Source organism: Scyliorhinus canicula, chromosome 17 (assembly GCF_902713615.1).
Source record: "Scyliorhinus canicula chromosome 17, sScyCan1.1, whole genome shotgun sequence".
In the NCBI taxonomy this organism is placed as follows: Eukaryota; Metazoa; Chordata; class Chondrichthyes; order Carcharhiniformes; family Scyliorhinidae; genus Scyliorhinus; species Scyliorhinus canicula.
The window spans coordinates 49,019,172-49,046,639 of NC_052162.1; the positions used below are offsets into that span (position 1 = coordinate 49,019,172).

Genomic DNA, 27,468 nt, shown 5'->3' on the forward strand with positions numbered 1-27,468 from the left:
GTTATGCCGTTAACAGGATGTTTGTCATGGCTACAAATTGAAAGGTCCTCTGCCCTCTCAATCACTTTTTTTATTACAGCAGGTTCAAAATAGTTAGTAAATGAAGCCTGAAGACATACAGTCACGGCCGCCATCACCAGGGGAACCTGCTGTTACATGTAGTCATTGGTCCGGTGTCAGACCATGTCCGCCCATATGCCACCTCATCATACCTGTCATGAAGCACTTTCAAACTTTTTCCCATCTGACATCTGAAAAATACAATGGGCAACAAAAAATTGCAAATATTTGGCTCCTTAGCAGCTCAATAGCTTGTATTTCAAGATGATGGGCAGAATTCCGATCTTGATGCCTGCTCGCCTTCTGTAGTATTTGAGACTGACATGATGACATTGCACTGCTGACCTACATCACCACATCATAGTCCATGGGGGGGGGGGGGGGGGCTGTAAAATCCAGCCCAAAGAATCCAATGTATTACTTAGCGTCCTATATCCAAGCATCTTCAGCTGCTTCATCAATGACCTTCCTTCGTCAGAAGTGGGGATATTTGTGTGTTCAGCATCTTTTGCGATTCCTCAGAAAATGACACAATCCATGGCCAAATGCAGCAAAACCTGGACAATATCCAGCCTGGGTCAAGAAGTGGCAAGTAACATTTGTACCACAAGTGCCAGGCAATGATCATCTCCAACGAGAGTGAATCTAACCATTGCTCCTTGACATTCAGTGGCATTACCATCACTGAATCCCCACTATCAACACCCTGGGAGTTACCATTGACCAGAAACTGAACTGGACCCGCCATATAAATGCTGTGGCTAAAAGAGCAGGTCAGAGGCTTAGAATCCTGCAGAGAATAACTTCCCTCCTCATTCCCCAGAGCCTGTCCACCATCTACAAGGCACAAGCCAGGAGTGTGATGGCATACTCTTCACTTATCTGAAAGAATGCCACTCCAACAGCATTCAATGAGCTTGACACCATCCAGGACAAAGCAGGCTGCTTGAGTGGCATCCCATCCAAAAACATTTACTCCCTCCACTGCTGACAGTGGCAGCAGTGTACACCATTGGCAAGATGCAATACAAGAATTCACCAAGGTTCCTTAGACAGCACCTTCCTGACCCATAACTGCCACCATCTAGAAGGACAAGAGCAGCAGACAGATGGGAAAATTTCAACTGGAAGTTCCCCTCCAAGCCACTCACCATGCTGACCTGGAAATATATCGCCGTTCCTTCACTGTCATTGGGCCAAAATCCTGGAATTCTCTCCAAACGTACACCACCTGGACTGCAGAGGCTCAAGAGGCAGCTTTCTGCTATCTTCTGAAGGGCAATTAGAGATGGACAATAAATGCTGGCCAAGCCAGCACGTCCCACGAACGGATATAAAATGTACTACTTAATAATAAAGATAGTCCTTTTCTCGATTTGAATTTATAAAATAAGCACATCGTAACTTGCTGCATTAGAAACAAAGGGAGAGATTCATTGACCTCCCCGCAGCGTGTTTCACAGCCAAATCATCTGGTCCCATTGAATCTACCCCATGTCCCTGGAAATCCCATGGCAGGGGTGCACCACCCCATCGGAATAAACAGCTGAAAGATCTCACCCAAAATCTCTTTAACTGGAAGAACAACACCATTGGCCTGATTTGAACTCTGTATCAGAGAATGGATTTTGAATTAGTTAAATTGGGCCCGACCTTTAGACCTAGGACTGTCTTTTCAGCAATATTGCATTTTCCAGGTAAATCAACAGATTTAACATTTTTGTCAATGCATCTCATATATATTTGGTGCACTTCACAGCTGGATTTGAGATCTTTGTCATTTATACCTGTTAAGTGGTACTTAGCTTTCTGTAAAATGTAAAAGGAAAAGTACAGGTGTGTCGTGACTACATAATTTTCTTTTGTTCACAAACAGCCATTTTCATTTTGAGACTTTAAAATATCTGAAATCTTGGAAAGTAACTCTTTCCTCAGAGGGGAGTTTTTGCGATAACGTCAGAAATGTTTTGCCGCCCTTCCATTTACGAAGGAGTCTTGATTTTGAGGAACTGGCCTTGTTTTCAGGACAGCAAATGGGTAGCTCGCCAAACTAAGGCTAACCAATATAAGGCTGCCTTGATCATCAACAAGGTAAGTGCGGAGAGGGAATGGGAGCAGGCATGCAATTGTTGAGGTAGATGTTGCCAAGCAGTAGCAAACCAGAGTTGGGACAGATGGAGCATTCCTCTTGTTGATGCCACGAAAACATTAGCCTGGATTTTGTGACCAGCGGTAAAACAACAGTGCTTGCTGCTGACCTTGAAGAAAGCTTCCCAAAAAGGTGTAGTGATCTTTAGTACGGATTTCACCTTTCCCGCCATTGCTTCGAATCTAGCACCAAGTGAAGGGGATCGCCAGTAAAAGTGACATCGGTAAGCAGGGTAAGCAGCCAATCACATTGAAGATCTCTCACACAGCAAACCAGACAGTAAAGTGCACTGATTATCTTGCATCTTTCAAAGGAATACAGAATGAACATTGTCACAAAATGTTAGGATGCTATTAAAATTAACGCATTGTTTTTGCACAAGTAAAATCAAACTGCCATGTATTTTTTAAAACATGTCTGGGCAGCAACTCGGAGAAGGGAAAGAAAAGAATAAAGAACAGCGTGTTTTCAGCAATTAGTAACCAGAGTGCTGTGAAGCAGGTTAGACACAGAAGAGGTGTTGACGAAGCAACAGCAAGAGAGAGAGAGGGGCAGCCAACCTCAGGAAACAGCTCAGCTACAGATGAAGCGCCGAAGGCAAAAAGCCACTTAGTGCAAAATATCGTGTTTTTTTGCTATACTGAAGACCATTCCCAAGTTCTGGTCACTTATAATGTACAGTGTGGTAGTCAATGCCCAGTATAATGTATAGTGTGGTAGTCACTGGCCAGTATAATGTACAGTGTGGTAGTCATTGCCCAGTATAATGTACATTGTGGTAGTCACTGCCCAGTATAATGTACAGTGTGGTCACTGCCCAGTATAATGTACAGTGTGGTAGTCACTGCCCAGTATAATGTACAGTGTGGTAGTCATTGCCCAGTATAATGTACAGTGTGGTAGTCATTGCCCAGTATAATGTACAGTGTGGTAGTCACTGCCCAGTATAATGTACAGTGTGGTAGTCATTGCCCAGTATAATGTACAGTGTGGTAATCACTGCCCAGTATAATGTACAGTGTGGTAGTCACTGCCCAGTATAATGTACAGTGTGGTAGTCACTGCCCAGTATAATGTACAGTGTGGTAGTCACTGCCCAGTATAATGTACAGTGCGGTAGTCACTGCCCAGTATAATGTACAGTGTGGTAGTCACTGCCCAGTATAATGTACAGTGTGGTGGTCACTGCCCAGTATAATGTACAGTGTGGTGGTCATTGCCCAGTATAATGTACAGTGTGGTAGTCACTGCCCAGTATAATGTACAGTGTGGTAGTCACTGCCCAGTATAATGTACAGTGTGGTAGTCACTGCCCAGTATAATCTACAGTGTGGTGGTCACTGCCCAGTATAATGTACAGTGTGGTAGTCACTGCCCAGTATAATGTACAGTGTGGTAGTCATTGCCCAGTATAATGTACAGTGTGGTAGTCATTGCCCAGTATAATGTACAGTGTGGTAGGCATTGCCCAGTATAATGTACAGTGCAGTAGTCATTGCCCAGTATAATGTACAGTGTGGTAGTCACTGCCCAGTATAATGTACAGTGTGGTAGTCACTGCCCAGTATAATGTACAGTGCAGTAGTCATTGTCCAGTATAATGTACAGTGCGGTAGTCATTGCCCAGTATAATGTACAGTGCGGTAGTCACTGCCCAGTATAATGTACAGTGTGGTAGTCATTGCCCAGATTGGACCGATAGATTTATGGTTGCTGTCAGGAAATTGGAGGGGGTTCATTAGAATTTAGGATTACAGGGGAAATGGATGCACCCGTGGCTGGGAAACACATGAGAGAGGTTCATCTGTGGTGTCTACCATCGTGGCCCTGATGTTGGATCTCATGATGGGCCAAGGGGGCCCACCTGGAGGTCCACGATGCTAGTGCCAAGATGGTAGAGACCATCCAAGGCCATCCCGTGCCCCTCCCCACACAGCAAATCAGCCCCGACCCATCCTGCTCCTCATGGACTGCTGTAATGGGGGAGCCCCTCCCCCACAGGGACCCCTGTAATAAGGGGACTTCCCCAGGATCCCTGTAATAGGGGAACTCCCTGCAGGGACCCCTGAAATAGGGGACCCCAGAGGCCCCTCTAATATGGGGACTCCACCTCCCCCCCCCCCCACCCAAGGACCCCACACAGGACGGACCCTGTGATAGGGGGACATCCCACAGGGACCCCCTGCTTAAAAGAATCCCCTCCACAGACTCTGCCACACACAGACCCCCCTACAAACAGACCCCCACCCCCACAAAGCCCATCCCCCCCAAAAAGAGACCCCTGTCTGGAGGCAAGAGAGCAGTTCAAACAGGGGCTGCAGGAAGTATTCAAATGTTATTATCTCCTTTGCAGCTCCACTGGTCTATTCCTCGGTGAGCAGCTGTGCTTGCGTCTGGTTCCCACAGATTCACTGTCTGCCTTCCATTCATGGCTTTTGAGTAGTGGTTTTTGATTGGCAACTCGTAAAAACCATCTGCCACTTTGATCCATTCATATACCTTCACGTGGGAAACGTTGCCCACACCAAAGAGATTCCAATAACTTAAGTATGTGATTTCACTGCACTTACCTGTCTGGCCTGGAAACATCCTGCTTTACAATCAATGGATTAAAAATAGTTCAGCTCTGGCGAGAGAATATGGTCTCCCAAATGGAGAATCGTGGTCCATGGTGTTTTGGACATGCAGTTTTAAGCCCCTTTGAAAATGGCACTGGGTTTCTTTGACAGAGTTAATGGGGCAGTGAGGCCTAATTTGAGGTCGTATCCCCATTAATGATAGGTAAATCTCCTGGAAACAGATTCATATTTGCCTCGCTGGCCCACACTTGAACACTAAGCACTCTCAGCAGGCAAACCTTGGGATAAGTTTTCACAAAATCAGTATATGGAGTTGTTTTATATTTATTTGTATATATTTGCACTCTGTTCCTTATTCAAAATGTGCTGCTGGTGCTGTCACATCTTTTGTCCACATGATGGTGCCAGATGACAGAGGGGAGTTTTGCACTGGCGTAATTAATGAAACCATTATGCATAATGCATCTGTCATTGTATTTTTTTAAACCCATATTATTTATTACATCTAAAGTATTGTTTATCTCTATCACGCAGGATGGTACCAAACATCAATGATAGCTGTGGACATTTGAAGTAAACAGATTGTCCAAAGTAAAATGTTTCATCATTGCACAAATGAAAAACTGTTAATGTTTTCACCCTTCGTGCAATTTCTGTACTTCACTGGGTGATTGCACTATGCATTACCCATTTAATAAACTAAGCATCAAGGTCCTGAGAATTTGAATGTTTGGTTGAAGTTCAGACCGACTGGCACCTCTTGGAGAGTTGGGGATGCAACAAAACCAATGAAGCAACTGGGAAAAAAATAGGTGGTAAACAGAAATGTAAAGGAGGAAGAAAGAACAAAAGCCAAATAGAAGAGCAAGGCGCTATGCAGATTGAGATGGAAAATAGGACGAGTAGAGACAGCAGCCGTTTGCATGCTGTAGTCTAGAGAGAAAACCTGCCAGTAGTATAAATATTTCACTGTCTCAGTAGTGTTTATTGTAGACACAAAATTTAACACACACAAAAAACTTACAAAGATGAATTTCTTGGTGATGCTCTATCTGCAGTCTTTGACCCTTATGAGTGCACAGAAAAATCTGAATTGAAAAAATAATGCAGGAAAGGAGAAATGTCACATGGACATTTGAGTACTGGCTTTAAATAGCTAATGTAGATGAATTCTACTAATTTATTTTGCCTTATTTTCAAATATTTAATCACTAGTTTTAACTTACAAGCTAAATATATTGAGGGAATTCTCTGGCCGCGTTGCATCCGGCACACATCCCGTTAATGCAGGAGAATAGCAGGAGAGCTCCAAAACGGGGTTCACACCATCACACCAAGCTGCACCACCTGATGTAATCTAGTTCATGTCCTCGCTGGGTGTCAACCAGATTAGCATATTTAAATAAAAATGTTCCTGGCATTCTCCCATCACCCGGCCGGAGCAGCTGAGGCCGACGGGAATCACTACAGGAGACCGGACGTGATGATCATGCCAGTGGGGGGGAGGGGGGGGGATCAGAAGCCAATGGAGTCCCCAGGTAGTCAGGGATATATCAGGCAGTGCCCTGGCAGTGCCAACTAAACACTGCCAGGATGGCACTGCCAGGATGCCATGCTGGACATGGAAGTGCACAAGTTGGCACAGCCAGTGTTCCATGGCAATGCCAAGGGGCAGGGCCTGAAATGGGTAGGGCATAACAGGGCAGGGCCATGAACAACAGGGCAGGGCCATGAACGGAGTTGGGGGGCATGAAGGGGGGGAGGATATCTGGCAACCCCCCCATAGTGGGATGTTGCTGGTACTGATGATTATGGAGAGTGGCCTGATGCCAGTGAGGATGGTGGGGGTGAGCACTGATGCCCCAATGTTGGAAGGGGGGGGGGGGGCTTTACTGTCACTGAGATCTCTGTGAAGCTCAGTTTGCTGGCGTGTTTAGGCCTCACCAATCTCAGTGCTGGTGCAAAACATAATCTCTGCTTCAGAAACATTTCTAAGCATTAGAAGTTGCAATCTGAACCGTGCCGCGCCACCCTTAGCACATTTTTGGGAGAATTCCACCCATTAGTTTGTCAGTAATTCCATTGATTTAGTTGGACTCAGCACGACATTTTGGCTGAATGTTTTGTCACGGGAGTGTCCCTTTAAGAAATGTTTTTGTCTCATCACATGGCTTCAATGATGACATTGTGTGGGTGGAGCTGGGCTGTGTCTCTGAGTTTTTACTTTCGTTATTGAGTTGGAGCTGGCTGTGGCTCTGGGTTTTACTTTCGCTTTGAGTTTAATCTGGTTTTGTATTACACAAGTTGGAAGGAAATGTCTCTATCTTCAGTTTAAAAGCTGTTTCCAGATTACTGGATAACTTGTTTTCTGGAAGGAAATCAAAGCTGCTGTTTTGGAAAGGAAACAGGTGTATCCATGCCAAGTCTTAAAGTTAGTAAGAGTGCCGTATGTTGGGCCACACCGTTCAAAAGGGGTTTCTAGGGTGGCACAGTGGTTAGCACTGGTACTATGGTGCTGAGGACCAGGGTTCGATACCCGGCCCTGGGTCACTGTCCGTGTGGAGTTTGCACATTATCCCCATGTCTGCGTGGGTTTCACCCCCACAACCCAAAGATGTGCAGGCTAGGTGGATTGGCCACACTAAATTGCCCCTTAATTGGAAAAAAAAATTGGGTCCTCCAAATTAATTTTAAAAAAATAGGAAAGGGGTTTCTGGTTTATTGGATCTTGTTATTAAATTGGAACAGTTGAAGGGGGACATTTATTAAGGGTGATACATAGATTACTGTAGCTGTGTGGGGTATTTATGTTTGTAGTTGATAAAAATGCTTACTATGTATGTTTCTAAAACTGTTAACTAAATTCGTAGAATAAAGCCTGTTTTTGATTAAAAGTGCTTAAGGCCTCTGTTAAATAATACCTGAAAGGTAGGCCCTTGTGCTCATCATAACCAAAATCGATAAACAGCTGTAGGTCAGGTGAACGCCATGATATACTTTGGAGTTTTCTAAACCCTGGCCCCATAACAGTTTGTGGAGATGACAGGAAACCTGCCACTCGGCAGATCCATCTCCTTTAAATTGGCCCACATCTGCCATGTTCTCATTCTAGGGAGGCAGAAGCAAGAAAGAGTTGGGCCCACCACCCCTGGAGGCAAGCCCAATGCGGCAGAGGAGGTGGGTGGAAGTCACAGCTGGCAGTCTAGAAGGTCCACCTACATTTACTGAGATATCAGCCCGTTTTAATGATTGTCAGACCCTCTCACTCTCCCAACCACTGCTAATGACTCCTGTTGCCACTCCATGCCCCCCCCCCCCCCTACTCCCCCAGCTTTCCATTTTTCTTTCTTGCCCCTCAGTCTTCAATGCTCTCCATGCATCCTCTGTAGCCATTCACCTAATAACCACTATAGACAGACCTCAGGAACCATGGGATTCTCCCGCAACTGGCCGGATGGCCTGACGCCGGCGCCAAGAGCGGCGTGAACCACTCTGTCGTCGGGCCGCCTGGATGTTGCGGAGGATTCCACACTTCCGGGGCCTAGGCCGGCGCCGGAGGGGTTGGCGGCGCGACAACTGGCGCTGAAGGGCTGGCGTGAGTTGGCGCATGCGCAGAATGCCGGCGTAGTTCTGCGCATGCGCAGACCGGCCGGTGTGTTCCTGCGCATGCGCAGGGGGGTTCTTCTCCGTGTCAGCCAAGGTGGAACCCTACAGAGGCCGTCGCAGAGGTAAAGAATGCCCCAACGGCACAAGCCCGCCCGCAGATCGGTGGGCCCCGATCGCAGGGCAGGCCATCGTGGGAGCCCCCCGGAACCGGATCGCCCCGTGCCCCCCCCCCACCCCCCGAGGACCCCGCTAGACGGCCGACAAGCCAGGTCCCGCCATGATGGACCATGTCTATTTCACGCTGGTGGGACAGGCCAGGAAACGACGGCCGCTCGGCCCATCAGGGCCCGTAGAATTGCCGGGGGGGCGCTGCCAACAGCCCCGACCGGAGAATCGTAAACCCTGCCCGCAAATCGGCGGCAGAGAATATGGCAGCTGATGTCAGAGCGGCGGGACAAGATTCACACCACCCCCCCGGTGATTCTCTGACCTGAAGGGGGGGGGGTCGGAGAACCCGCCCCATGTATTTGGAGCTATGTTTTCTTATGGAACCCAGCGCATACTCAATGCTGATCAATGTAATGGCCAGTTTAACTTTGTGGGACAGAATCTTATGATCAATCACTGCAGTGTAAACACATCTAACTTACAAGGCAGCACCTTACTATTGAAACTGACAGAACAGGGTTTTGTTGCATTTTAAAGTCTGTCAGTGACAGAATTTTGGGACTGTTCTTTTTTGGTGCCCCACTTGGAAAGTGGGGTTCCCCATGCTTTGTGACTCCTCTAAGTCACTGTGAACCACATATACTTATAGAAAAGGCCCAACTCCCCAAAAATTGCAACCTGGAGGTTTCGACTGGCTACCCCAACAATGGAGCCGGAAAGAGCTGCCTGCATGCCGGCTACCCACACCCTTATTCCATGCTGGCAAAATTTGCTGGAAACAGGAATCAGGGTGGGAATCCTAGAATTGGGTCCCAGCTATCATTTTTAAAGGGCTCCTTACTCAGCACAAATCTGCATCTTTCTTTCTGAATGCCAATCTGTAGTTGACCATTATTTATTAATTTGTCAAGATGCAATTTGGGGGTCTTCTAAGCATTGAGAAAAGTACAAGAGCTTACATCTTGTTATCATAATTGTCATGCTTTTCTGTCCATTTTCTCAATTATATAAGTGATTTTGTTCACGCCCTATATTTGTTCACGTTTATAATGGAAAGACATTATGCAAGACACCGCTGGTCATAGTGTAATTACAGATTTGACAACTAGATGCTGGTCTGAATCTTTCTCTCCCCCACATAACTGAAATATTTGCTGTCAAAAATGAGGATCAAAAAGAAATTTCAAAAAAATAAGCGTGGTTTCTCATAAATAAAATTTGAAGCTGTGCCATGTCGGCGGGTGTGAAAGATAAAACTTTGACAGTTCTGAAATGGTAAGCAAAGCAATTCAGAAGATATACAATTACTCCTATTACAGACTAAATTCCCAGCCATCAGTTCAGCTGTAACGATTGAGCTGATATATAGGGCGCGATTTAACAGCCACGCCAGCCGCGAATCTGAGCAAACCAGTTAGATCACGGGAGTATCCAAAATCAGGGACTGAGCTGGGCACCGATTGGTTTACGATCCAACTGGCCGGGGGTTCATGTGCAGGGCCGGGTCCGCAAGCACAAATGGCTCGCTGGATGGTACCCTGAGAGATGGCAGGAAATGTAAGAGTGGGGGAGGCCTGGGAGATTGGAGGATCCGGGGTGAAATCCTAACCGATTGCCGATGTCTCACCCTTTCTAATTCCTTAGAGATATCACAGTATGGATGATATTGTAGACCCTGCAGCAGCTGCCCACGCGGTGGCAGTGACAGTCCAGGTGGCCAGGTGCTGGAGAAGGCAGCAGCGTCGACAGAAGCTTGAGGCTGCAGCCCATGTGCAAGGGCCCGTCCCACACCCTGAGGACCCAGCCCCCGGGGAGGGACCCAGAGGGGGAGGCTGGCGCCGGTCCAAGGCATACAAGCGTCCCTGGCCATTCGAAGAGACGTCGGACAGCATGTGCCAGAGGAGGCTCCACCTCAACAAGGAGATGGCACCTCGTGAAGGAGGAGGATACCCAGTCCTGGTTGCCATCAATATCACCGCAGCCTTGTACTTTTGCACCTCAGGTTCATTCCAGGGTTCGAAGAGGGACTTCTGCGGCATATCCCAACTAACAGCCCTCAAGTGCATCCGTGAAGTAACGGATTCCCTGTTTACTTGGGCAGTTGACTATATAAAATTTGACTTGGAACAGATCCATCAAGATGCCCAAGCAGCACAGTTCTCTGCCATTGCTGGGATGCCCCTGGTAATAGATGGCACGCATATCATATTGCATACACTGATGGTCCGGGAGCACCCTTTATCAACAGGAAGGGATTCCACTCCTGAATATCCAACTCGTGTGCAACCACCTCCTCAGAATGATGCACGTGTGTGCATGCTCACCTGGGAGTTTGCACGACAGCTCCATCCTGGGGCAGTCCGAGATCTGCGATGTCTTCGAGGGACACCTCATGATGACCAGTTGGCTCTTGGGGGATGAGGAGTACCCGATTAGAATCACCGCAAAACTCACACAGTCGCCCAAGGAATCAAACCCGGGTCCCTGTCGCTGTGAGGCAGCAGTGCTAACCACTGTGCCACCATGCCTGGCGAATGACGCCAGTGCGGAGGCTGGAGACCGATGCAGCAACTCGATATAACGAGGCCCATGTGGCCACCTAGGCTGTCATTCAGCGATGCATCAGACTGCTTAAAATACCCTCCACAACCTGGCACAGCAGCGGGCTGACACAGAAGAGTAGGATGAGCCGGATCAGGAGAGGTTGGAGGACAAGTCGGGAGGGGAGGGGGGGGGGGGGGCGTTGGGAATAGCTGGAGGATGGAGGATAGGCGGCATTGGCAGTGAGCACTAAGGAGACCGTCGTCCTTGCCTGATTCTGATAGGACGTGGCTTCGTCCATCATCTCACCCCCTTCCCCACCCATCCCCCCTGGGATCACCTTGGGATGGAGGAACAGCTGAATTCAGCTCTAGAGGCCCCTGCTTCATTTGGCTCTGCCAGTCGGGCAGCTCCCCATTGTCTGCACCATGCTGTCGATGCCCTCAGGAATGCTCCTCTGTGACCAGGCCACAGTCTATAGTGCCTCGGTAATTCCTACCAGGCACTGGGACGTGCTCCATAGTGCCTCGGCAAGGTTCACCTGCATCAGGGACACGTCCCCCAGCGAACGGGACAAGCAGTCAAGGCCCTCAGCCATGGCCGTCACTGACTGAGCATGGCCTTGAACACCATCACTCATGCTGCTGACATCAGGCTTTCCACTGCGGTCGCCACCTTAGCAGTGTTGGCCTCGCTGCCATGCATTGCCGGCACTATCTCCTGAAGTTAACCTTTGGGACTCATTCAATTGGCTGTGGACTCACTGGAATGTCCCTGGCGTCCCCCTCTGAATCTCATGGCTGCACCCTAGTGTTATCTCCGGGATAACCTGGTCCAGAGGCTCGATATCAGACTGGGACCCAGGTGAAGGTCGTTTAGCTTCTCACTGAACTGCGAGGTAGTCCTCCTGGTTACACTGCCTCTGCTGACGGCCACTGCCACTGCCTCCAAGGCTGCCCTGTGGCTGACCTCTGACCGCCTCGGAGGAACAGGGTATCTGAACTCCACCGTGTCCAACAGTTGGGCCATGTCGGTATCACCGAATTGTGGAGCTGGTCTGCGCAGTGGCTTGGCTGCGTGCTGTCTGCGGTTTTCTTGTGGGGCATCATTAAATACCATAATTAATGTAAAATACCGATGACAACTTCGCTGGTTCGGCCATCAGGACACACCGGCAGTTTCCGCTTGCTTCCACACTTAGAAACCTTTCCATTAGATCGCGCCCTCATTAGTAGATCTCCTGTGGTTTTACAAATGGTAATTTAGAGAATATGGCTGTCTCCTTACCTCAGTGTTGCAGTATCTTGGATTGGATTGGATTGGATTTGTTTATTGTCACGTGTACCGAGGTACAGTGAAAAGTATTTTTCTGCAAGCAGCTCAACAGATCATTCAGTACATGGGAAGAAAAGGGAATTAAACAGAATTCAAGAAAATACATGAGAATACATAATAGGGCAACACAAGATATACAATGTACTACATAAGCATTGGCATCGGATGAAGCAGACACGGGTGTAGTGTTAATGAGGTCAGTCCATAAGAGGGTCATTTAGGAGTCTGGTGACAGTGGGGAAGAAGCTGTTTTTGAGTCTGTTCGTCCGTGTTCTCAGACTTCTGAATCTCCTGCCCGATGGAAGAAGTTGGAAAAGTGAGTAAGCAGGGTGGGAGGGATCCTTGATTATGCTGCCTGCTTTCCCCCGGCAGCATTTACTTTATAACAGTGACTAAGTACTTGATTAATTGTGAAGGAATTCCAAATGTACAAAGGTTTGAAAGATGCAACATAAATGCAAGTTTTTTTTTGCTTTTATCTCTCTTCGTTTGCTTCTTCGTCTAATTCTTTTGGCCTCTCTCTCTCGAGTCAGAAATGAAGGATTACATGGTGTGGCAAAACATGTCAGGGCAAGGAGCCAATAGCTGTCCTTTTAGGCAACTTTCCAACTCTTTCCCCCGCCCCCCCATCATTTGCCTCACTATTTTAGTACTGTACAATGTTTATTTTTTACTATCTGTGTACATGTTGAACCTGCAAGTTTTAGAACTGAGCAAACCATCATGAGTTTTTATTAATCAATTTTACAAACAGCAGAGTGAACAGGAAAATAAGCCTCTTCCAGAACAAGCATAGAACTATTGTGACCTGTCATCGTCACTTACATTTGTTTGATATGGTTTGGGTTTTGAATGCACAATGAAAAACGCAAATAGAGCAATATTGTTTGGCAATATTTCAATTGTGACTTCAAGGATTGTGCAGTGGTCACTTCCACCAATACTTTCATGAATTGATGCATCTGTGACAGGTGGATAGGTGAGGGTGTGGTCATGTAGTTTGTTTCCTGTAGTTGGTTCATTGAGCACCTGCCGCAGGCCCAGTCTGGCTGATATGTCCTTCAGGACATTTCTGTAGGAGCTCCTTAGGGTAGTGTCCCGACCCAACCATCTTCAGCTGCTTCATCAATGACCATCCTTCCATCAGAAGGACAGAAGTGGGGATGTTCACTGATGATTGCACAATGCTCCGCATCATTTGTGACTCCTCAGATGCTGAAGCAGCTCATGGTCACATTCAGCAAGACTTGGACAATATCCAAGCTTGGGCTGACAAGTGGCAAGTAGCATTCATGTCACACAAGTGCCAGGCAATGATCACCTCCAACAAGCGAGAATCTAAACATCGTCCCTTGGTATTCAATAGCATTACTATTGATGAATCTTCCACTGTCAACATCCTGGGGGTTACCATTGACCAGAAACTGATCTGGACCGGCCATATAAATACTGTGGTTATTAGAGCAGGTCAGAGGCTCAGAGTCCTGCAGCGATTAACTCACTTCCTGGCTCCCTAAAGTCTGTCCACCATTTTCAAGGCACAGGTCAGGAGTGTGATGGAAAACTCTCCACTTGCCTGGATAAGTGCAGCGCCAACAACACTCAAGAAGCTAGATACCATCCACACGGTGGCGCAGTGGTTAGCACTGGGACTGTGGCATTGAGGACCTGGGTTTGAATCCCGGCCCTGGGTCACTGTCTGTTTGAAGTTTGCACATTTTCCGCATGCCTGCGTGGGTTTCACCCCCACAACCCAAAGACGTGTACGTTAGGTGGATTGGCCATGCTAAATTGCTCCTTAATTGGGAAATAGATCATTGGGTACTCTAAATTTATTTAAAGAAAAAGAAGCTGGACACCATCCAGGAGAAAGCAGCCCACACTTCCATCCACAAACATTCACTCCCTCCACAACTTATGCACAATGGCACAATGACAAGATGCACTGCAGGAACTCACCAAGGCTCCTTAGACAGCACCTTCCAAATCCATGACCATCTAGGTCAAGGAAATCCAATGCATGGAACCTCACCACCTGGAGGTTCCCCTTCAAGTCACTCACCATCCTGACTTGGAAAAATATCACCATACCTTCACAGTCGCTGGATTGCAGCGGTTCAAGAAGGCAGCTCTGCATCATGTCACAAGAGCAATTAAGGAAGGATAGGCAATAAATGCTAGCTTAACCAGTGACACCCACATCCTATGAACAAATTTTTAAAAATTGGCCCATTCACTCAGTAACCGTAGTACCACACTATCCTTCGAGTACTTTCTGTGCCTTACTACTCTCAGCGCTTCTTCCCAGTGGTGCTAAACATGGAGGAGTACTGATTTAGCAACTGACGGAGGGCAGTAGGTGTAATCAGCAGAAGGTTTCCTTTCCCATGTTTGACCTGATGCCTTGAGACTTGCATGGGTTCTGAAGTCAATGTTAAGGACTCTCAGGTCAACTCCTGTGTAAAACAGTATACTACTGTGGCACTGTCACTGCTGAGTCTGTCCAGGGCCTCTGATTTTCCAGTAACATTACCAATACGCCACCATTCCCACATGTTGCATATGTATGAGGGACGTGGTGTTGGGGTTTGGAGGGGTGACGTGCTTCCTTTGTCTGTTCTGTTTTGGCCTGAGGAAGAGGTAATGTGATAGCACATCCCCTTTAAGGGCTGAGCCCTCATGGTCCACGTGACCGGCTCGGGGCCTATAGTGCAGAAGCGCACAAACCCTAACAATTGGGGAAAAAGCTCAGGATCCTGGGCAGAGTGGTTCCTGAAGCCAGAGAGTAAAGACTTGTTTAGTGACTTTGTGCCTGTGTATAATTTATACAGTATTTACTTGTTACTGATAAACTCTTGTTCAGTTAAGGCTGACATTGACATGGAGATCCAACATTGTATCCAATCTGCGAGCGCCTCCTTCAGACCCCTAAGGACGAGAGTCTTTGACGACTGCGATATCCATGCTAACACCAAGATATTTGTGTACAAGGTAGTGATCCACCCAACTCTTCTATACAGATCTTATACTTGTACGATGTACAGATGCCACCTCAAGTTCCTGGTGAGGTGCCATCAACGCTGGCTGAGACAGATTCTCTGCATTAGCTGGGAGGACATCGATGTCCTTGAAGGAGCCAAGAGCACCAGCATTGAGGTCATGATCATCCGAAACCAACTCCGCCACCGGCCATGTGCTTAGGATGTCAGAGTCCTGACTGCCAAAGCAAATCTTCTTTGCTCAGCTCAAGGAAGGCTTCGAACGAGAGGAGGGAAAAGGAAGCACTTCAAAGACATCCTGAAGGCTTACCTCAAGAAATGCAACATAGATGTCAATGCCTGGGAGACCCTTGCTCAGAAGAGACCTACTTGGCGGAACCTCGTGATTGAAGAGACACAATTCTTCAAGGACACCCGACAGCAAGATGAGGCATGGAAAAGAAGCCTGAGAAAAGAATACCAGCGATCTAGAGTCCAAGGACTGGTCCCACCTCCCGGAAACACCTGTCAAGTGTGTGATCGAAGATGTGGCTGTAGAATTGGGCTCAGCAGTTATGCAAGAACCCACAGAGCCCATGACCAGTAAAACTGAGTTTCTTAGATGGACACTCACCGAAGAAGAAGTCTCCCTGGTATTGTCTCAAGCCACCACATTGGTGATGAGTGTAAACCAGACCAATTGCAAATCTTCAGTTGTTCAAAATTTGATAAGGAAGGGAGAAGCCTCTAAAGCGAACAGAGAAATTGAAAGCGTTGATGGTAAAACAATGAATGGAAAATGTTCATGATTGGGAAGCTTGACCCATTCGACCAGGGATTTGTTTAGTATGTGGTATTAACAACATAAGTGTACCAAAGAAGCTTCTGGCTGAAACGAAGATTACCCTAGACAGGGCAATCAAAATAGCTCGGGCAACCGAGTGTGCTGAGAGTGTCAGAGCACAGGCAGTCGACATAGTAAATTCAGCCATGATCCCAGGAACCCGATCGTGGTCAGGGAAGAAAATGGGTGGTCAGCCCTGAAGTCAAGATGATTACTATCAATGTGGGGGAGACCACCACTAAGAAGTGTGTCGCTGAAGAGTATTTATTTGTTTTTGGTGCAATATGAAGAGTCATATCCATGCACATTGCCACGACAGGTAGAATGCGTCAAATTAGAGAAAAAATGAAGTTGTGACTCCAGTGAACAAAGTTGAAAACGTTCAGATGAAAAACCTGAAACAAAACAGATTAAAGATGATGAAAGTGAGCAAAACAGTCCCAATTGAGCTCGTCCTCACAGTAAATGGAAGACCACTAAAGATGGAGGTTGATACCCGAGCGTCAGCCACAGTTGAACAAACATTCAAATATATTCAAGAAGGAGTTCAGTCTTTGAATCTAATTAGAACAACGGCTAAGTTGGCAACATGTAAGGTGAAACCCTGAAAACTTTGGGGACAACCATGTCTCCAGTGTTGTATTAGCAAATGTATGCCTAGCTACCAATGACCATTGTTGAGGGACATCAGCCAAGTCTCATGGGACGGGATTGGCTGTGCCAAGTCAAGTTGAACTGGTTAGAGATCTTAAAAATTTAGGATCGCTTTTTCCAGAAGGTCTTATGTAAATATAAGGATGTATTCCATTATGAGTTGTTTCAAATAAGGGTATAGAAGCCAAAGTTTACATCAACCTTTATTCCACACCAAAGTTTTTCAGGGCGAGACCCGACCCTTCTGCGTTACACAAAAAGTGGAAGGCGAACTTAAGCACCTGGAAGAATTGGAAATTATCAGACCCTTCAGCTTTCTGAATGAGCAGCACCCATTGTCCCTGTGCTAAAGCCAGACTGCTCAGTTAGAATATGCAGGGATTACAAGCTCACAATAAACTAGGCAGCACAAGCAGATGCCAAGACACACATTTGCACAAATTGAAGACCTTTATGTGAAGTGGCGGGGGACCTCACATGCACCAAATGTGACCTCGGGTCATACCTATTTGCAGTTAGAACTGGGTGAAGATTCTCTAAAGTTTGCAACAATTAACCCACATAAAGGTCTGTTTCAAAACACCAGATTACCTTGGCCTGTGCATTGTTCCAAAGCATAGTGGAGAATCTTCTCCAGGGCATCCCGAAGGCTGTGGACTACCTGGATGACATTCTAGTAACAGGGACATCACATGAAGAGCACCTAGCAAATTTAGAGGAGGTACTGAGAAGATTTTGGGATGCGGGAATCTGACTGAAACATGAGAAGTGCACTATTCAGACTAGTGGACTTAAGGTTCTTAGTGGACTCAAACGGTCTCCACCCACGCAAAGACAAGGTGAGAGCCATAAGAGAGACAAGGTGAGAGCCATAAGAGACGTCTCGGCACCTAAGAACATGGCAGAATTAAAGTCTTTCCAAGGGATAGTTGACTACTATGGTTGTTTTATCCCCACCTAGCAATGATGTTGGCGCCACTACACTAGCCCTTAAGAAAACACCAGCATTGGTGGCATGGGTAGGAACCACAGGATCAGGCCTTTAAGTCATTGAGTCTATTGATTCACTTTGACCCGGATAAGCCAATCAGCATAACTTGCAATACATTGGCATATGGAATAGGGACAATCTGATACCATAAAATGGAAGATGGCTCAGAGAGGCCAATAGCCTTCCCCTTCAGAACACTTTCTGATGCCGAGGGGAAATACGCACAGATCAAGAAAGAATGCCTTGCTATAATTTACGGATCAAGAAATTTCTCCAGTATGTCTATGGGCGATGTTTCACAATAATATCTGACCACAAGGCTCTGTTATTGGTCGAATCTCAGAAACACTCTTCCACGGATGGCAATGTTGCTACCTCAGAGTTGGAGGAACCAGTTGGGGGACTAAGGCAGTCTACGAGACAGATTGACATTGTGAGGAACTGTTATGGACTCTCTCCCCTTGTGTTTCTCAACCTTTTTATTGTATGTAGTAATTTTACATAACCTGTACTATAACTATGTTATCAAGAGATTTAAGAGAGAAGGAGTGTGTAACATGGCTCCTTTAAGGGACAAGCCCTCGTGGCCCATGTGACCAACTCAGGACCTATCAAGCAGGAGTATTGAAACCCCGATCAATGGGGGAGAGGCGTGGGACTCTGGGAGCAGGTCCCAGGCAAAGTGGACCCTGGAGCTCAAGAGTAAAGTGACTCTGTGCCTATGTATAGTTGGCCTTTAACTGTTACCAATAAACCCTTGTTCAATTATATTGTAAGTCTTCCTAGTATTGCCTTGAGCCACCACAGGTAATTAGTGGCTTTTATAACACAAAGTCCAAATACTTAGGGCTTCTGCATGTAATATATATATGCTGAGAGAGAAAGGAAAGTAAGATGCAAGCAGGTTGTGGAATGTGTTGAATGAAGAGCAGGTAAGTGGAATGTGAACTGAGGAACAAAGCTTGAGAGCACTTCCTTATCTGAAGTTGTTACGAGAATACTATTGACAGCTGCATTGTAGGCAGCAAGCAAGAGTTGAATGTGTGTTTGGTGTGAGAATGAAAGATGGCTAAGCGTGCCCTTGGTCACATTGCAGGAGTAAGAATTGATCAGACTGTTAGACAGGAGGCTGCGCATGTTGTTATTGAAAGAGGTGGAGAGATAGAGAGCCACATTCATCTGTGCTGCTCTTGTCAGGTTTTTTTGAAGTGTTTCCTCAATTGAGTACAAGTCCTAGAGATGATTCTGCTCTGTGACTTCTCTCCAGGTCTTGGATCTGTAGGTCTTGCCAATCTTTTCCTCACTTTTGGGAAACAGAATGTCCCAAAGGCTCGGAAAACCTAGAGACAGTTGCAGACAGAAGTTAATTAAATCCCCTTTTCAGAAGTGTCTTCTGTTTTACTCAGTCTCTGGAGGCCCGACAGAAATTCTACCCACAAAGTGGATGACTGCTGTCTTCTTCTGCATGTCATGCTTCCTAATGTTTACAGCAACGTGAGGAGTTCTGCTTCAGAACATGGAGGACATTGTGAGACATTTTGCAATATGCTTTGAGACTGAGGGATAACATTCTTCAATTGTATAGTGCACAATAAAGATCCTGTCAAAGGGAATATCAGGTGACAGGTTGACTGCACAGAATTCTCTGATTGAAGTTTGAAAAAATCAAACCTACTTTCAGATAGGAATGAATAGAACTCGATCTGACAATATACATACTGTCAGTTGATAAACCGAATCTAGAGTAGTCATTGATGTACCATCAATTGGACGCGAGACACGATGAAGATCCAAACTGTGGCTTTAATCAGCTAGTTGTTAGCCCGGTGGTCGACTACAGAGAAAGGCCGACCGCCAGGAACTCTGGGTACTTATACCCCGCCTTGGAGGCGGGGTACTAAATGCCTCTCGACCAATTGGTGAACAGTCACATGACTAGTCCCAGCCAATCGGAACGAGAGGCACATGACCAGCGAGAGCCAATGGGAAACCCATGCTCTGCACCAATGGCAGTGCTCACATTCATAACACCACAGTCATGAAAAATGAGAATAATCCATGCATGAGCAAAACCATCTTGGATATGTTCCTCAGAAAGGAGACATCACAAAATAGGGAGGCAAAGCATTACAGGTTAATTTAGAGACGTGGACTAAGGTGCCAGTTGGCTCAATCCCAAAATTAACGTCTGTTCTTTTCAAGTGTTTTCTGTTTATATTAAATACTGTACATATTAGACACGGGGGAGGAGGATGACCTAGAAAGTGAGTCTAAGGTGTTAACACTGCTAAGATCCAATTAATTGTGTTTAAACCTCCAAACAGGCTGTTATAAAAGTTCTGGGGTGTATTAAACAGAAAGTGCCAAATTTCATAAATGTGGAAACAGCTCCCAAAAGCTTCCTTTGGGAGCCTTCCCAATTTCAAGTGATCCAGATTGTAAGCAAGAGGAAAATTTCATGAAGAGTCCCACAGTCAAATCCTCACCACACAAGATTTTCCTGTCTTCCTCCAAGCTTGAGCCCATGTTATGTCACTGCCATGACCTTTTCCAAAATAAACAAACAAACACACTGTGATGAATGGTATCGGTATAGCTGCTGTAACTGTACTTTGCCTTTAATACGATGGCCCCTTTAAGACCGGGCTTGGAACCCTGGGGGACTCCGCCTCTGGCTCTGCCCCCAGGAAACTGTATATAAGGTGATGCTTAATGGGCAGCGTGCTGTGAGCACACTTCACGGCAGCTGTCTGGTTCTCTGGTAATTAAAGCCTTTGATCTGCTCTCCTGTGTCGTAATTGAGGGTCTCTATTTAATTACCAGACACATCAAGATGGACAGCGCTCTAAAGCCGGAGAAGCTCAACCTAGACACTCGGTCGCCGGAAGCCCCAAAAATGTTTAAATACTGGCCCCGGTGTTTTGAGGCCTACCTAAATTCCTCAGAGACTAAAGTCGACGGCCCTCGCAAGCTGAGCTTACTACATGCCCGGGTGGGCCACCGACTCTCCTCCGTGATCGAGAATGCTACGATATACGAAACTGCGGTCGAAATACTAAAGAAACGCTTCGTAAAGCCGATTAACGAGGTACACGCCAGACATTTGCTCTCGACCTGCCGCCAGCGCTCCAGGGAAACGCTAGACGAATACGTGGAGAGACTCACTGCGCTCGCGAGGAACTGCAATCATAAAGAAGTGACGGCAGAAGTCCACATGAACTTGCATATTCGTGATGCTTTCGTGTCCGGTATCAGGTCCACGTACATCCGGCAGAGGCTCCTAGAAGACGGGGCAAAGGACCTCCAAGGCACGGTAACGCTCGCCTCTTCTCTGGAAACGGCCCACCGTAACCTCCGTACATATTCCGCGGACCCTGCGATCCCCTCTCGATCCCCTCCAGACTCGGCTATGCTACAGGCCTGCGCCGCGCGGCGATCCACTCACACCGGGGGCTCCCCATGCTATTTCTGTGGGCAAGGCCAGCACCCACATTAGCGTTGCCCAGCCCGCTCCGCTATCTGCAACGACTGCGGGAAGAAAGGGCACTTCGCAAAAGTCTGCCTGGCTGGGCCCAAAGGCCACAAACAAAAGTCTCATCAGGCCCAGAAATCAAACTCCCGGCCTCACAGGCCCCGCAACGCAGCCACGCGGCGGCCGGTCACGCCTACTTCCGACGCGTCATCGGCCTCGTGCGAGTCATGGGGGTGGCCATCTCGGCGGCGGCCATCTTCCAATCCCGACACGTGCGACCGACGGTGGTGGCCATTTTGAGACTTCTGGCAGCCATTTTGTGAGTCCGACTCAACCGAGGACTCTGACTACCCACAACTAGGAGCGATCACGCTCAATCAATCACGGCCGAAGCACCTGAGGAACTCAATGATGCGGGTCCAAATCAACGGCCACGACGCTACCTGCCTGTTCGACTCTGGGAGCACGGAGAGCTTTATTCATCCGGACACGGTAAGGCGCTGCTTCCTGTGCACCCACCCCGCCTCCCAAACTATCGCCCTCGCTTCGGGGTCCCATTTGGTCCATATCATGGGGTATTGTGTCGCAGACCTCGCTATTCACGGCGCTGAATACATCCGTTTTAAACTTTACATCCTCCCTCACCTCTGCGCCCCCCTGCTGCTCAGTCTGGACTTTCAGTGCAGCCACCGAAGCCTGACACTGAAGTTCGGCGGACCCCTGCCCCCACTCACGGTATGCAGCCTGGCGACACTCAAAGTTGCGCCACCCCCCCCCCTTCGCGAACCACACTCCTGACTGTAAGCCCGTCGCCACCAGGAGTCGCCGGTACAGTACCCAGGACATGATTTTTATCAAGTCAGAGGTTCAGTGGCTACTAAAAGAGGGGACATAGAGGCCAGCAACAGCCCTTGGAGGGCTCAAGTATTGGTAGTCCGCTCCGGGGAAAAGCAACGAATGGTAGTGGTTTATAGCCAGACCATAAACCGCTTTACGCAACTCGATGCTTACCCACTCCCCCGCATAGCAGAAATGGTGACTCACATCGCCCAGTATCAGGTATTCTCCACGGTCGACCTAAAATCGGCCTATCATCAACTCCCTATCCGCTCAGAGGACCGCCCCTACACGGCCTTCGAAGCAACCAGTCGGCTGTTTCACTTTCTCAGGGTCCATTTTGGTGTCACAAACGGAGTCTCCGTTTTCCAGAGGGCGATGGATCAAATGGTGGACCAGTACGGCTTACGGGCTACCGTCCCGTACTTGGACAACGTCACCATCTGCGGCCATGATCAGCAGGATCACGACGCAAACCTGAGGAAGGTCCTCCAGACCGCCTGGGCCCTCAACCTCACATATAACAAAGAGAAATGCGTGTTCCACATAACCCGGCTCGCCATCCTCGGCTACGTCGTGGAAAATGGGGTCCAAGGCCCAGACTTCGACCGCTTGCGTCCCCTGAAGGAACTCCCCCCCCCCCCCCCCCCCCAACCCGTAGCCTCAAGGCACTCAAACGGTGCTTGGGGCTTTTCTCCTATTACGCCCAGTGGGTCCCCAGATATGCGGACAAAGCCCGACCACTCATTAAGACCGCTCATTAAGACCACAGTTTTTCCCCTGACGGCTGAGGCCCAGTCGGCTTTCAGCCGTATCAAGGCCGACATCATCAAGGCCGCCATGCACGCGGTGGACGAACCATTCCCTTCCAGGTAGAAAGCAACGCATCAGACGTCGCCCTGGCTGCTACCCTCAACCAGGCGGGCAGACCAATAGCGTTCTTCTCCCGAACCCTCACCGCCTCGGAAATTCGGCACTCTGCAGTTGAGAAGGAGGCACAAGCCATAGTGGAGGCCGTGCGGCACTGGAGGCACTACCTAGCCGGTAGGAGGTTCACCCTCGTCACCGACCAACGGTCGGTTGCCTTTATGTTCGATAACGCACAACGGGGCAAAATAAAGAATGACAAAATTCTGAGGTGGAGGATAGAGCTCTCCACCTATACGTACGATATTACCAGCCTCCCCGGACAGGCGCCGGAATGTGGCGACTAGGGGCTTTTCACAGTAACTTTATTGAAGCCTACTCGTGACATTAAGGGATTTTCATTTTTTTCATTTTCAAATATGGCCCGGGGGAACTCAACGAGTCCCCGGGTGCCCTGTCCCGCGGCACGGACGCCAACGTGCAAAAAGACTGCCTGAGAATCATCCACGATGACCTCTGCCACCCGGGGGTCACCCGGCTTGCCCATTTCGTCAAGTCCCGCAACTTGCCTTACTCCACAGAGGAGGTCAAGGCCATTACCAGGTCATGCCAGATCTGCGTGGAGTGCAAACCGCACTTCTATCAACCAGACAGGGCTTGCCTGATAAAGGCCTCTGGGCCCTTTGAGTGATTAAGCGTGGACTTCAAAGGGCCCCGCCGTCCACCAACCGCAACATCTATTTCCTCACCGTTATCGATGAGTTCTCCCGTTTCCTTTTGCTGTCCCCTGCCCCGATATGACCTCGGCCTCCGTGATCAAGGCACTGCACAGCATCTTCAGACTGTTTGGTTTCCCATTGCCTCGAGCAGAACGACGAGCTATAACCCGCGGGGAAACGGGCAAGTGGAGAGGGAGAACGCGACAGTTTGGAAGGCTGTCCTTCTAGCCCTATGGTCAAGTTGTCTCCCAATCGCCCGCTGGCAGGAGGTCCTACCCGATGCCCTACATTCCATTAGGTCGCTCCTCTGTACGGCCACGAACGAGACCACTCACAATTGTTTGTTTGTCTTCCCCAGGAAGACTACCTCTGGGGTCTCGCTTCCACGTTGGCTGACGCCTCCGGTACCAGTTCTACTCCGGAGACACGTGAGGAGCCGTAAAACAGATCCGCTAGTCGAGAGGGTCCAATTTCTACACGCAAACCCTCAATACGCCTACGTCGAGCACCCCGATGGCAGGCAGGACACCGTCTCCCTGTGAGACCTGGCACCCGCTGGCTCTCCTACCGACCCCACTGGCTCTCCTACCAACCCCCCCCGCTTCCACCGACGCTCCCCTCCCCGCACCAACTGCCGACCCCGACAGCCCCCCTCCCCCATAGTTCCCCCTTCCCCCCAGCCGGCGCCGGCAGCAATCGCCCTAGTCACCCTGGATTTAGGCCCCCCCCCCCCCCCCCCCCCCCCCCCCCCCCCCCCCCAGCCGCTCCAATGCTCCAATGCGGGCAAAGGCTGAGTCAACCGTGCTCCCGGATATACCACAACCGAGAACGACCGTATCCACGGCACCATCACCGGAGCGGAGAAGGTCAGCATGGACGGTCAGACCACCCAAAAGACTGAACTTGTAATTCCACTTCACCCCCGACGGACTATGCGTTTTTTAAAACGGGGAGAATGTGATGAATGGTATCGGTATAACTGCTGTAACTGTACCTTGCCTTTAATACGATGGTCCCTTTAAGACTGGGCTTGGAACCCTGGGGGACTCCGCCCCAGGAAACGGTATATAAGGTGATGCTCACTGGGCAGCATGCTGTGAGCACACTTCTCGGCAGCTGTCTGGTTCTCTGGTAATTAAAGCCTTTGAATTACCAATCTGCTCTCCTGTGTTGTAATTGAGGGTATCTCACACACCCACTTGACAGTAGTGTGGGGTGGATTGTTTCCCATCCCTGCAATCCAATAATTACCATTCAGAAAGAGTACCTTATAAGAAGCAGGCATTGACTAGAGGTGGTGTAGATTTGATTAACCGAAGGATTCAAACCAAGCTGAATGTATTTCTAAAATGCATTTTAAATATTTAAAATAGTTTAATGTCAAGCTAAGTTTTTGTTTTATATTTCTCACGTTATTTAGAAAGCTTAATCATAGGGGCTGGTTTAGCTCACTGGGCTAAATCGCTGGCTTTTGAAGCAGGCCAGCAGCACGGTTAGATTCCCGTACCAGCCTTCTCGGACAGGCGCCGGAATGTGGCGACTAGGGGCTTTTCACAGTAACTTCATTGAAGTCTACTCGTGACAATAAGCGATTTTCATCTAATTTTCATTTCATTTCATTTCATAAATGATCAGTGTGCACTGAGGAAAGTTGAGTTGGTGTGGGAGGAGTTGCATTAAATGGTAGAATGTAATTTAACTGTGAATTCAGCACAAAATTCGCTACTGAGGAAAATGTATCCAGGTATCTTTAATTTTGGGGTGGTGAGGGGTTAATGTAAAAACCTGCAAGTGAGACTTTTGGACTTTTGAGATTTTTTAATTGTTTTCTAAGTATCATATTTTCTGTTTTTCTTTTTAAAGATATTCAAGAATTTTATGAAGTGACTTTAGTTGCTGCACTGAAACTTACTGATCAGAACCTTGTAGCAAACAACTTGTTTTCAGCTGAGGTGGGGAGGACATCAGCATTCACAAGCATTGAACTTCTCAGTCCAGAGGTGAGCAACTCAATTGGCTGTACAGAAAGCAAAAGCATTGCAAATGCTGAAAATCTGAAACCAGGTCAGAAAATGTTGGAAACACTTAACTTGTCAGTCAGGTGTAAACTCTTCATCGGGAGTCAATGGGCTGTAACTTTACATGATGTAAAAAAGGGAAAGAGCATTCTCCTAGGTTTTTTAATTAAAAAGGAAATCACAGAATCCAGTGTGCCTACCATGAGACATACAAAAATGATGGACAGGAAAAGTCTCGCCTTAGCCCTAAGGATGATTAAGTATTGTGCTTTCCAACACGCCTCACCCACTGATGGTTATGCAATCTCTTGGGAGATCAAAAAAAAGCAGGAGGTCTGGGGGCAGGGGGGTGGAAATAGGAAACACATGTCCAATCTTCATGGTCAAACATGCCGTCAAATCTTTTTGAGATTGGTTTATGAACATTCACACCACACGAGTACCAGTCAATTACCATCCCCAACAAGACAGAATTGTTAGGATCCCACATCAAACCCCAACTTTTGTTCAGATACTGGATGAGAACCCCAAACAATTTTTCTATTTGTGAAATTGTGGGGAAAGGATATTTCATCCCAGGAGTGATGAATCTAACCAATAGGTATATTTTATGTTAAAACAACCTTTTATTTAAACACAGCATGGCCAGCGGCATGGTGACGGATGGTTGGCACTGCTGCCTCGCGCCGCTGAGGATCCGGATTCGCTCCTGGCCCCGGGTCGTTATCCGTGTGGATTTGCGCACACACCCATGTTTACGTGGTCCTCGCCCCCACGGTCCAAGGATGTGCAGGCTGGGTGGATTGGCTGCACTGAATTGCCCCTTAATTGTGAAAAAAAAATTGAGTACTTCTAAATTTATAAAGAGAAGAAAATAATTTAAACGCCGAATTAACATTAACATCAAAGAAATAGCTTTACAATTATCAGGTAAACAGTTATTAAATAAAAGAAAAAAGTTTAACTTACGACCTACACCTGCCACTAATTCCAATTAAGCAAACCAATACAGTTCAAATGCCACTTATAAATAACGTTAATAAAACAGGTTACATGCTTAGCTGTGTATATCTTTGGAGAGAGTTCCTATCAAAACCAGATCCAGTACACTTCTGCTGAACCGAATAACATTTAGCAAAACAACTTAAAATCCTATAATAGACTGCCAAGCTGCAGACAGACCTTGCTCCTCCCATTAATTACAGCATTAATAACAATTTTTATTAGTGTCCCAAGTAGGCTTACATTAACACTACAATTAAGTTACTCTGAAAATCCCCTAGTTGCCACACCTGTTGCACCTGTTCGGGTACACTGAGGGAGAATTTAGAATATCCAATTCACGTGTTTCGGGACCTGTGGGAGGAAACTGGAGAGCCCGGAGGAAACCCACGCAGGCACGGGAAGAACGTGCAGACTCTGCAGAGACAGTGACCCAAGCTGGGAATCGAATCCGGGTCCCTGTGAACTGCTAGCCACTAGAACATAGAACATAGAACAGTACAGCACAGAACAGGCCCTTCGGCCCTCAATGTTGTGCCGAGCCATGATTACTCTACTCAAACCCACGTATCCACCCTATACCTGTAACCTAACAACCCCCCCCCCCCTTAACCTTACTTTTATTAGGACACTACGGGCAATTTAGCA

The 27,468-nt window shown here is 47.7% G+C and overlaps 1 protein-coding gene across 4 annotated transcripts in view; it reads left to right on the forward strand.

The window, feature by feature from the left end:
* Window positions 1-27,468, forward strand: part of dlg3 (discs, large homolog 3 (Drosophila)) — a 758,334-nt gene that overhangs the window by 86,500 nt on the left and 644,366 nt on the right. For 3 of the 4 annotated variants that reach the window (XM_038776233.1, XM_038776232.1, XM_038776230.1), the window contains exon 3: window positions 25,664-25,800. The exons of the other annotated variant lie outside the window; for it this stretch is intronic. In XM_038776233.1, coding sequence (XP_038632161.1) covers window positions 25,664-25,800 — 137 coding nt within the window. The remainder of the gene's footprint in view (window positions 1-25,663; window positions 25,801-27,468) is intronic. 4 annotated transcript variants of the gene reach the window in all.